At 43.1% G+C, this 12,382-nt stretch overlaps 1 protein-coding gene across 1 annotated transcript in view; it reads right to left on the bottom strand.

Annotated features, from left to right (window-relative positions):
- Hsdl2 (hydroxysteroid dehydrogenase like 2) overlaps positions 1-11,988 on the bottom strand; it is a 42,754-nt gene extending 30,766 nt beyond the window's left edge. The window contains exons 1-4 of the mRNA XM_027403000.2: positions 11,835-11,988; positions 3,509-3,672; positions 2,485-2,583; positions 1,000-1,114 (exon numbers count right to left, since the gene is read on the bottom strand). Of these exons, the coding sequence (XP_027258801.1) occupies positions 1,000-1,114; positions 2,485-2,583; positions 3,509-3,672; positions 11,835-11,851 (395 nt within the window). The 5' untranslated portion in view covers positions 11,852-11,988. The remainder of the gene's footprint in view (positions 1-999; positions 1,115-2,484; positions 2,584-3,508; positions 3,673-11,834) is intronic.
- Positions 11,989-12,382: the final 394 nt, after the last annotated feature.

Below are 12,382 nucleotides of genomic sequence, written 5' to 3' on the forward strand. Positions count from 1 at the left end.
CCCACAACTAATCACTGAACTAAACTGGAATCCAGTTGCAGAGAAGGATGAGTGAGGAGCAAAGGGGTTCAAATCAGGCTAGTGAAACCCACAGAAACAACTGACCTGAACATCGGGGAACTCTTGCTCCCCAGACTGATAGCTGGAATACCAGCATGGGACTGATCCAGATGCCAGGAACATGGGTTTCAGTGAGGAAACCTGGGAAATCTACGGGACCTCCTGTAGTAGTTCAGTACTTATCCCTAGCATAGGTGTGGACTTTGGGAGCCTATTCCACATGGAGGAATATGCCCTGAGCCAAGACACACGGAGGAGGGCCTAGGCCCTATCCCAAAACTACGATAGACTCTGATGACACCCTATGGAAGGCCTCACCATCCAGGGGGAGTAGAAAGGATATGTGATAGGTAGGGTGTTTTTTTTGGGGGGTGGTGGTAAGGGAGGAGGGGAGGGAGTGGGAACTGGGATTGACATGTAAAACAATCTTGTTTCTAATTCAAATAAAAAAAGGAAAAAAAACAGATCAGGTTGTAGGGAAGACTGTAGGACATTTTCTTAATTAGTAATCGATGGGGGAGGGGCTAGCCCATTGTGGGTAGTGCCACCCCTGGGCTAGAGATCTTGGTTCTATAAGAAAACAGGCTAAGCAAGCCAGAGTGAGAAAGCCAGTAAGAAGCATCCTTCATGGCCTCTGCACCACTGCCTGCCTCCATGTTCTTGCCCTGTTTGAGTTCCTGTACTGACTTCCTTCAATGATAGACTACAATGGGGAAGTGTAAACCAATTCAACTCTTTCATCATTAACTTGTTTTTGGTTACGATGTTTCATCACAGCAACAGTAGTAACCCCAGCTAGGATAGATACTAATATCATAAGCTCAATTAGATATCAACTAGATTTTAAATTGTACTGCTGTCTGGGCCCCATCTGTTTATATGTAAGTCCTCTGAGAACACAATAGGATATCCTTGCCCACAGTTTTACTTGTGACTCACGTAAGGTAGGTGCCCCTGGTGTTCACATTCATCATCAAGTCCACTCTCTTTGTAGGAGTATCCAATGTGTTGGTCAAGCTAATAGCACTTGCATTGTTCACCAAAATATCAATTCCTGTTTCCAAAGACATAAATTCCATTTTAATGCAAGTCAGAGTCTCTCTCCCCCCCTCCCATTTTAATGCAAGTCAGAGTCTCTCTCTCTCTTTCTCTCTCTCTCTCTCTCTCTCTCTCTCTCTCTCTCTCTCTCTCTCTCTCATATACACAAAACATTTCCTCTATGGTTGATCGCTCAGCTGACTCACAAATATAAACAGACAGACACACACACATATAGGTGTATCACACACACACACACACACACACACACACACACACACACACACAGGTGTATCACTCACACATACACACAAAATTAGACTATATGGCTGATCAATATACCAATGCCAGATCCAGTAACTCTTTCAAAACTTATTTTCACTGGCATAGTGGAAATACAGTCAATTACCAGAGTTCTATGGAAAACTGCAAGGACGTTTAGCGCTTACAAGTTGTAGCTTTAACCCCTAAGTACCAGTCTTCTCTCACTGGCTCCAGGAACCTTAATTCCCTGTAGTACTCTCAGACCCATGACCTTTCCAAGAATACTAGTCTCCCTCTCCACACAGTTCCTTTCTTTCTTCTTTCTTCCTTTTTTGTTTTTTTGTTTTTCAAGACAGGGTTTCTCTATGTTACACTCCTGGCTGTCCTGGAACTCACTCTGTAGACCAGCCTGGCCTCGAACTCGGAGATCCATCTGCCTCTGCTTCCCAAGTGCTAGGATCAAAGGCATGCACCACCACCACCCAGCCACAATTCCTTTCTTAAGGAACGGGCTCCTTTCTGGTCTTAGAAACTAGGGAAAGAGAATGATCTTGAGTTTCAAATCCCAAACAAGACTTTTTTTGTGACTCATACACAGAAACACACACACACACACCTAAAATAATTCCAATTTCTGTATACTCTATCCAGAGTGTGTGTGTGTGTGTGTGTGTGTGTGTGTGTGTGTGTGTGTGTGTATGTGTCTTGTTTTCAGTGAAATGCTTAACAATATTAGATGAAAATTTTAGTGAAAAGGTAAAACTTCTCTATTTCATTGAAAATACTTCTATGCAGAGTGTGCTAATTAGATCTACGGTGAGAACAACCATTTGTGACTTGTGAAGAAGTTACAAGAAACTCAGGCTACCTACCAGATGCCTTCAGTGAGTCATGTACTCTAAATTGCAGGTTGCAACAGAAGAGACTGCAGTCACATAAGTTTCATTCTACATTATTCTCACTGCTCCATTTTACTGATATTGTTAATCTCTAACTAGGCCTAGTTCATGTAACATGTATCACAGGGAAAAGCAGCATAAATAGGGTCACATACTACCCATGGTTTCAGGCATCCACTGGTTTTATCAATGTTTAGTAATTATTTCAGAATCAAGGGAATACCTCCAAATTTCTCCACAGCTTTTTCCACTGCATTGTTGATTTGCTGTTCATCTCTCACGTCAACAACACATGGCAAGGCCTTTCCTCCAACTGCTTCAACTATAAAGAGGCAAACAAAAACCATGAAATTGCTTATAATTACACCTTCATATGATGCAACAATAGTAAAAAGAAAACCTTCCTCATTTCTGGAAGAAATAAAGTTACAGTATGAGGTCTTACAACCACAATAGACCCAACCAGCTGGGGCTCTGCAGGCTCCAGGCACGAACACAGTGCATACACATATAAGCAGGCAAAACACTAATACTAACGCACACAAAATAAATCCATCTAAAAACAAAATGTCCACCCATCCTACCGTCAAATATCTCTTCACTTCCATTCTGCCTCCACTTCCCACCCAAGAATAACTACTCTAAAGAAATTATTTTTTTTCCCAATCTGGGAATGGAACCCTGGACTTTGTACCTCCAACTTAAAGTCCCAGCTCTGAGATGTGATTAACCCAGATATGATTAACTAGAGTCTCTCATACTACTCAAAGGAGCTAGAGGTAAAAAAAAAAAAAAAAAAAAAAAAAAAGTCAGAACTCCCTCTCTTGGTAACAAAATAAATACTCCTTTAAACACACAATTTTTTATTTTTTGAGACAGGGTTTCACTATGTAGCCTTGGCTGTTCAGGTTCTCACTCTGAAGACCAGGCTCCAGGCTGGCCAGGAATTCACAGATGTGCACCACCACTTACTTAGTTTATTTTAATGTACATGCACATGCTATGACATGCATGTAAAGAACAACTTGCAAAAGCCAGTTGTCTCCACAATGTGCCTTTGGGGATCTAGCTTGAGTTGTCAAGCTTGGCAGCAAACACCTTTCTTTACCTGCTGAGCCATCTCACCAGTCCTCTAAACACAATTGTTTTTAAAGTAACTTTCAACTAGCTTAAACTAAACTCTACAGCAAATTATGTACTGAAATCACTGTAAGGACAGTCTGTGAAACGGCAGTTGTCACACTCACTTTCTTCAGCAGCAGTGTAGATTGTGCCTGGGAGTTTCGGGTGTGTTTGGGTGGTTTTCGCAGCAATGACAATATTTGCTCCATCCTTCGCTGCTTTCAATGCAATAGCTTTGCCAATGCCTCGGCTTGCACCTGTGATAAAAATCGTGCATCCCGCTAGCTTCCTAAACAGAGCAAACAAAGATGATCTTATTAGAAACTTCACTGTTTTATTTATACCAGCTCATACACATTTTCATGATTTCCTGTATGCCCCCACAGATTATAATCCCACTATATTTCCACTGCACACAACTGATATTATTTATACAATTGCAGTAGGCCAGTCTTAACTGAGATCTGTCAAACAAAATCTGCTCAAATACAAAGTAAATCTTTTTGTTTGTTTATTTTTCAAGACAGGGTTTCTGTGTGTAGCTTTGGAACATGTTCTGGAACTCACTCTATAGACCAGGCTGGTCTCAAACTCACAGAGATCGCCTGCCTCTGCCTCCTGAGTGCTGGGATTAAAGGCAAGCTCCAGCACTGCCCAGCACAAAGTAACTCTTAAAGAAAAAATATGCATTTTCCCACCATAGAAAACATATTCACAAGGCTGTGTGTGGTGAATAGGATGTATGTGTGCAGACATATGTGCCTAAGTGGATGCAGAGACCAGAGGAACACCTCAGGTACCCTTCTCTAATCACTCTCTACTCCAATTCTCTTGAGACAGGGTCTCTAGTGAGCCTGGGGCTTGGCTGTAACTTAGCCTATGGCAAGTTAGCTGTATATAACTCCAGGATCCTCCACTCTCTGCCCATGACAGAGTTACAGGATGTCAGGCTATAGGTTAGTGTACCCATACCAGATCTTTTACAGAGGAGCTGCAGATCTAAACTCAAGGTCCTCAGGCTTACTCAGCTGGCACCTTTACCCATGGACTCATCAGCTAACCTGAGATTTTTTTGTTTTGTTGTTTGGAGACAAAGTCTCAAGCAGTACAGGCTGGCCTTTATCCCCTAATCCTCCTATTTCTACCTCCTAAGTGCTGGGATACAGGCATGTACCACTATGCCTATCAGCAAGTTCATTAGTGAGTAGCAGACTTACACATAAATTTTTATTCCTTACATCTATAGTGCTTTTAAATTTTTCTACAATAAATACATAACACTTGATCTTTAAAAAATCTCTAAAAATACTAGCTAGAGTGGAAAAATCCCAAATATGGATTAACTAATGAATGGATAAATATAAGTGCTTTGCCCCCACAATGGAATAGGGTTCAGTAATACAATGGAATGACTAAAATATACTACAGTATAGACAAACCATCTAACCACACAGACCACACATTATTAAGACTCTATTCTATGACATGGACAGAACAGTCAAAGCTGTAGAGACCGTAAGACCATCAGCTGCCTGGAATGGGAGTGGGAGGGTTTGGGAGCCAACAGCTGAGGCCTAGGAACTTCTTTCTGGGATGATAAAGGTTTTAAATTGATTGTCTTAATTTTTTTATGCAGATGCAGAACCACTGACTGATTGGTGTAAGAATTACATTCAGGAAAGCTGTTAAAAAAGACTAAAAGGAGCAAGAAAAGGTTAACTAAAAATAGCCCTGGTGGCACACACCTTTAATCCCAGCACTCTGGAGGCAGAGGCAGGTGGATCTCTGTGAGTTCGAGGCTAGCATGGTCTACAGAGCAAGTTCCAGGATAAGCTCTAAAGCTACACAGAGAAATGCTGTCTCAAAACAAAATAAAACAAAACAAAATAACCCTGATTCAAATATCCTGACATCCCTAGCTCCCATTTCATTCTCTATACCTCCCATCTTCACGTTGAATTTTCTGCTGTTAAATGACAACAAGAAAAGTGATAACAAGATAGGTGAGTTTGTTAACAAACAAACAGGAGGCTCCTGCTAGACCTGGGAGATTACAATGGAGTAGGACATGGTCAGTGCAGGCAGAGGTGGTTTTGAAATAAGGAATAATCATGTATTAGTTGCTTTTCTATTTCGTTGATAAAATACCATGACCAAAGCAACTTATAGAAGAGGAAGAGTTTATTTGGTTTTATGGTGCCAGAGGGAAAAGACTACTATCGCAGCGGGAAGGCCTGATGGCTGAATAGCAAGCTGGGAGCTCACATCTTAACTACAAGCAGGAAGCAGAGAGCAAACTGGGAATGGTGGCTTGGCTTTGAAGCCTCAAAGCTCACCGCCGTGACATACTTCTTCCAACAAGGCCACATATCCTAAACCTATTCAAACACCACCACCATCTAGGGATCAAGTAGTCAAAACTCTTGAGCTTCTGGGAAACACTGTCATTCAAAACATCATAAATCACTTTGATGGGAAGAAACCAAAGTAGAGAATGGAAAAGAGACAGAAAAGTAAAATAGATTAAACATACAAAAAGCATATAAAGTGAGCATATACAGCTTACATAGAAACAACTGTGTACTACTATCCAAGTCAAGAAACAGACTAGTACCAAAGCCACCAGCCCACTTCTCTGCTATGGTTTGAAAACAAAACATCCTCCACAGTCTTCTTTTTAACAATTGTTCCCAACTAGGGAGCTATTTGGGGTGTTCCTTTAGGGGGAGACTGGCAGGAGGAAGGTCACTAGGGGTGGGCCCTTGAAGGTTATATCTGGACCCACTTCCTACCCCTTTCTTTGTATCTTGGTCCACTGTGATGTGGAGCCTCCACATGTCCCACTGTCCCACCACCGCCACACACACACAACACGATGGATTGAGACCCTCTGAAATTATGAGTCAAAATAAGCCTTCCCTTCCTTGTTTCTGAAAGGTATTTTAGCCATAGCAATGCAAAATAACTAAAACATTCTCCAATTCTACCTGCTTCCTTCTTCAACCCCACAAAGCAAAAACTGCTTTAAATATTATTGTTCATTCTTTTAAAATCATTTCATACCTATGCATCTTAAGCCCAGTGTCACACAATTATGGCCCACAGGCCAAGTCCAAATCATTACTATGTGGGTAAAGAGAGGGCAAGAACTGAGAATGACCTTTACAGATGAACATTCACAACCAACGACAGAAAATACCAGCCTTAAATCCCAGTTTGTGGCACTTTGTCATAACATCCTATAAAGCTGTATCACTCTAGCAACCCTCAAAACTTCTCATGAGATACTCCACTACAAAAAATTATGCCCAATTATTTTGAATAGTCACAATAAAAACATTATGGAGATTGATTTTTATGTCTTACTATATAAGTGCATCTATCTCTAATGTTGCCTTTTGGTGCACAAAACCTATTTACTAGCTGGCCTTTTACAAAAAAGACTGTCAAACTATGGTCTGAACAACACACTTTTTAGGTTTTTCTATCTAATTTTGAACTTGATACAATAGATTCTGTTTAGAGAGCTGTCCATATGACATAAGTAACTATATTCACTTTTTCATCAATACACAAACCCCAGACATGAACATACTGTGAGTTATCCATTCTACCATTCAGCAATAGTGCTATAAATGTTGGTGAACTCATCTTCCAGTCACTTGTGCTAGTTTCTCTAGAGCACACATACACCAGTGAAACTGCTCTGTATGCATTGGTTTCTTGTCTCAGTGTGACAAAATGAAGGGAGTTGGAGAGTTGGCTCAGCAGTTAGGAGTGCTAACTGTTCTACCAGAGGACTGGAATGCAGCTCCCTGCATCCTTATCAGGCAGCTTATGAATGCCTGTAACTCCAGGCTCAAAGGATCCTACTCTCCCTTCTGGCCTCTGTAGGCATGCACAGACACACAGAAACAGATACACACACAAAGTAAGTATTTTTAAAAAGCAATGAAGAGTTTATTTGGTTCCCAGTTTGAGGGGATACATGAAGGGAAGGCATGACGGTGGGAAAGTGAGGCCTTGGTCACAATGTGACTCAGTCAGGAAGCAACAGAGTCCAATGCTGCTGCCGATTTCCTGGATTCTTCCTTTTCCCTTCTTGCTCAGTCCAGGCCCCCATCCCATGCTATGGTGCTTCTTCTAGTACTCAGGGTGGGTCTTCCATCTTCAGATAAACCCTTCTTTGAACCCCGCTCAGGCACACCCAGAGGCATGTCTCATGGTGACTCTAAATCTAATCAAACCACTGAAATCGGGAGGGTGCAAGGTTCAGTGGCAGAGTGATGCTTCATGTACAGAGGATCCTAAGCTCAACTTCCCCCACTATAAAGGGGGAGGAGGGTGCTGATATGACTCTTCTCTCACAAATTAACCATCATATCTTATATGACTCTGTAATGAATCAAAGAAAATCTCAACCACAAATTCTAGGACACTCCTTCAATCAAGAGAAACTGCATACCACCCCCCCTTCCCAATTCTGGCTTTGACCTCCTAGCTTCTGTTGGACAAAAGACTGTAATAAACCCAGTGTGATGGCACATGCCTTTAACCCCAGCACTCAGAGGCAGAGGCAGGTGGATCTCTGAGCTTGGAGCAGCCATGGTCTACAGCCAGGGCTACACAGAGAAACTCTGTCTCAAAAAAAAAAAAAAAAAAAAAAAAAGCCAGGCAGTGGTGGCACTTGCCTTTAATCCCAGCACTCTGGAAGCAGAAGCAGGTGGATCTCTATGAGTTCGAGGCCAACTTGGTCTGCAAAGAAGTTCCAGTTCAACCAGGGCTGTTACACAGAGAAACCCTGTCTCAACCCCCCCCAAAATGGTCAAGGGTCAAGGGTCAACAGTCCAGCATATGCTTAGTACATATGAGGGAAGCCCTGGGTTTGTTGCTTAGTACCACAATGGAAAAATTTAGCTGTCAAGTTAGGCATGTGGCAATAGAAATCCCAAGATGAGCATGGTGATACACACCTGGAATCCCGGATCTTGGAATGTTAAGGCAAAGATTTACCAAAAGTTCCATGCCAGCCTGGAATATACAGTCAGTTCCAGGCTAACCTATGTTAGAGTCTCTACCTGAAAGAGAGAGAAGGGGGATGGGGAGCAGGGAAGTAGGGAAAGGGAGATAGATAAAGGAATCACTGAGATTTTGGGATAATAATAACTAGATACTGACAGAGACCTGACTCCTCTAAATGAGGACAGGGACCTGGGAGCTAGGTTAGAGAATATAAAAAGAATTTTTCCAGGCTATCACTTATGTCAAAGGGGAGAACAAAGATGCCATCTGTTCTGTCAATAAGACAGAACAAGAGATAGATGTGTAGAGGTCTGGAGAGATGGCTCAGTCAGCAAAGTGCTTGCCACAGCTTGAAGATCTGAATTCCAGACCTCATACTCACATAAGAAGCCAGCTGTGGTAGTGCAAACTACAGGAGAGATCTTTGTGAGTTCAAAGCAAGCCTGGTCTACATATCAAGTCCCAGGCCAGCCAGGACTACACAATGAGACCCTGTATCAAAAAAGAAAGGGAAAAAAAAAGTATACATAAACTACTAAAGAAATGTTTAGAAGCTAGAGAGATGGCTCAGAGGTGAATTAAGAGAGCCTGGCACTGTTGCGGGGGACCAGATTTCAATACTGAGCACCCACATCAGACAGCTCACACTTTAACTCCAGCTCCAGAAACACAGACACCCTCTTATAGCCTCCATGGGCACTGTACACTCACAATACACACACATGAAAATAAAAATACAAATAAAGAGATGTCTAATGCTAAGTATTCACATAAAATGTCTGCCAACTTTTGATTTACAGGCTTATCCCTTAGTCTGGAGTATAGCTGGACTGAATCCCAGTAGGATAAAGGGCATATTCCTGCTCACCCAGAGCCCAGGATGTTGGCAGTAAGAGCAGCAGAGGAAGCCAGATCAGTCCTACTAAGCCTCTAGCTGCAGAACATCAGGATCAGGGTGCCAATAGCAAAGGCATTCTTGTTTTGGGGGTTTTTTGTTTGTTAGTTTTGTTTTGTTTTTCAAGACAGGGTTTCTCCGTAGAACAGCATTGGCTGTCCTGGAACTCTGTAGACCATGCTGGTCTTGAATTCACAGTCTGTCTCTGCCTCCCAATATCTGTCTTGTAACATCAAATGTAAAAACATATATTCTTTTCCATCCAGAAATTTCAATTTCAAGAATTTATCCTAGAAGGTAAATTCGCCTATGTGCAAACAGACGAATAGAAGAAGGATAATGAAGGCAGGCATGGTGGCACAGGCCTTTAATACTAACACCTAGCAAAGGCAGGCAAATCTCTGTGAGTTCAAGAGAGCAGCTTGGTCTGCATAACAGCCAGGACAATACTCAAACAAAACAAAATAATAATAATGGAAGCAAAGATGGAATAAATACAATACCAACAAGAGAGATAACAAAAGCGTACATAATTTAGTGTCAACAATACGGAACAGGTTAAATAAATGACAGTCTTCAATAATAATATGCAACTATTAAAGAGGACATGGAAGAGCTGCATGTACTGGAAACCTATGTACACCCAAAGACATGTTAGGTAAAAACAGCAAGTCCAAAGTGGAGTTTGCTACTATTTTCTAAAAGGTAGGAGATGTCTCTGTAGGTTGTACAAAATTTATAAATGCAAAGAATATAAACGCATCAGAAAGAAATCAAATATTTAAGGATTAAGAGATTTTCATTTATACTCTTTTAAACTATTTAAGTCTTTTAGCTGTCTATATGTGTCAAGCTAATTACAGATGGGCTTGTCACCTGCTTAAGATATCCAAACTTTATAGAACACAGTAGACCTACTTGAGTTTGGCAAGGACTAAGTAGGGCAGGAAGAACATTGTTTAATAGGTATTTGTTTTGATTTTGCAAGGCTGAGAAGTCCTGGCGATTGGTTACACAACCATGTTAATATATATGTGGGGTTTAGGGGGAGGGCGTAGACAGGGTTTGGTGATATATTACTTATTTATTAAAGCTTGTTTGAGGATCCAGAAAGCAAAGTCAGCCACAGTCATAAAATCCAGACACACACCTTCAATCCCAGCAGCCAGAAGCTAGGAGGTGGTATTCACACCTTAATCCTAGGACTCTGGATTAAGAGGTAGACCCATCTCTCTGAGTTCAAGGCCACCCAGGGATACATGAGACTGAATCAGTCTAAAAGAATAACATCACAAGCCTTTAATCCCAAGTACTAGAGGGGTATAAAAGATAAAAGCAGGGTCTTCAGGGTTGAGGAGGAGGCATTCACCAGCCCACACTGAAGACAGGAGCATTCATTCTCCAGCCATATTAAAGGAGAGGCAGCGTTTGAGGCTTGGTGAAGAGTTTGTGGATCAGCCCTTTCAGCCTGAGCTAGAAGTGAGAGCTAGTAACTGGCTGCTTCGATTTTCTGAACTTCAGCTTGAAGCTTGAACCTCAATATCTCTGGGTCTTTTATTTTTCGTGTTACAACAGGGTCTCACTCTGTAGCCTTTGCTAACCTACTCACTATGTAGACCAGGAGAGCCTTGATCTTTCTGAGCCTGCCTCTGAGTGCAGGGATTAAAAGTATATGCCACAGCCTGGCGTTGGTGGTGCACATGCCTTTAGTCCCAGCACTCAGGAGGCAAAGACAGGTGGATTTCTGGGAGTTCGAGAACAGCCTGGTCTACAAGAGCTAGTTCCAGGATAGCCTCCAAAGCCACAGAGAAACCCTGTCTCGGGAAAAAGAAAACAAAAAAAACAAAACAAAACAAAACAACAACAAAAAAACATATGCCACTATGCATGGCTAAACTGGGGTAAATACACTTCTTTTTTTTTTTTTTTTTTTTTGGTTTTTCGAGACAGGCACTCGGGAGGCAGAGGCAGGCAGATCTCTGTGAGTTCGAGACCAGCCTGGTCTAAAAGAGCTAGTTCCAGGACAGCCTCCAATACACTTCATTTTAAGTTAAAAACAAAAAACCTGCTCCTAAAGATATTTGTATTGTAACACTTTAACTCGCCGTTAACTTGAAAAGCATTTTCTAAACACCTTATTCTTTTATTATCCTACAATCAAGCATACAGAACACACAGAAAGTTTAAGGTTACTGTCCCAAGAGACCTTTCACCTAGAAGCTGAAAGCAACACTGTCACCGGGCCAAACTAATGACGAAGTTGGGGCCACACTGGAGTGTTGGCGACACGTACCCTCGCGACCCTCACTGTGGGGTATCTAATACCGCTGCGCCCTATAGTATACAACTTTGGGTTCCTGTAGAACACAACTTTAGGAACCTATGCACGCGCCGTCACCGCCGGTCCCACTGACCCGATCTTCTCCGCGCCCCGGAGTTCCAGAGCGCGCGGCAGCTTCGCCGACCCTCGCTGCGCCCGCCGGGTAGCACCGGCGACCTCCAGACTAGCCCCCTACCCACCCTGGTTCCCTTACCCGGTGTTGGGCAGCATGACCTTCGCAGCTCAGAGGACTTGCTAGCAGTGGGACAGCGGCAAGCGGTGAGTGACAGGCCAACCTTCCCTCCGCATTTAGCCGCGCCCCCGGCCCCGCCCCGAGGCCCGCTCGGGAACCTTTCCTTCAAGATGGAGATCGCCGAGTGCGCCTGCGCACAACGGGCGCCGGGCGGGACTTTCCACAGCTCCACAAACGACACCCAGGAAACCAACTCTGCGCGTGCGCCTTGGGAGCTTCTTCCACCCCGCCCCTTTCCCGGGTCTGGTGATGACAATCGGTTTCGCCCCAGGGTCGCTGGCGTGTCCAGAGCATCAGGCCTACGTAGGCTTCCCTCGGCAGTCTGAGGTTCGGAGCGGAGCCGATGCAGGGGCGCGCCGGGGACTAACCTGGGGGTGCTAGCCGTCGTCCTTCCCTGTCCATCCCCGAGCCAAGACGCTGGCTCCGAGGTCCCTCAGGAACACTTTTGGACGTATGAAAAAAGCTTTTGCAGAAATGCTGCCGACGAATCTGAACTTTGCCTGTAGATA

This window comes from Cricetulus griseus, chromosome 2 (assembly GCF_003668045.3).
Source record: "Cricetulus griseus strain 17A/GY chromosome 2, alternate assembly CriGri-PICRH-1.0, whole genome shotgun sequence".
NCBI lineage: Eukaryota > Metazoa > Chordata > Mammalia > Rodentia > Cricetidae > Cricetulus > Cricetulus griseus.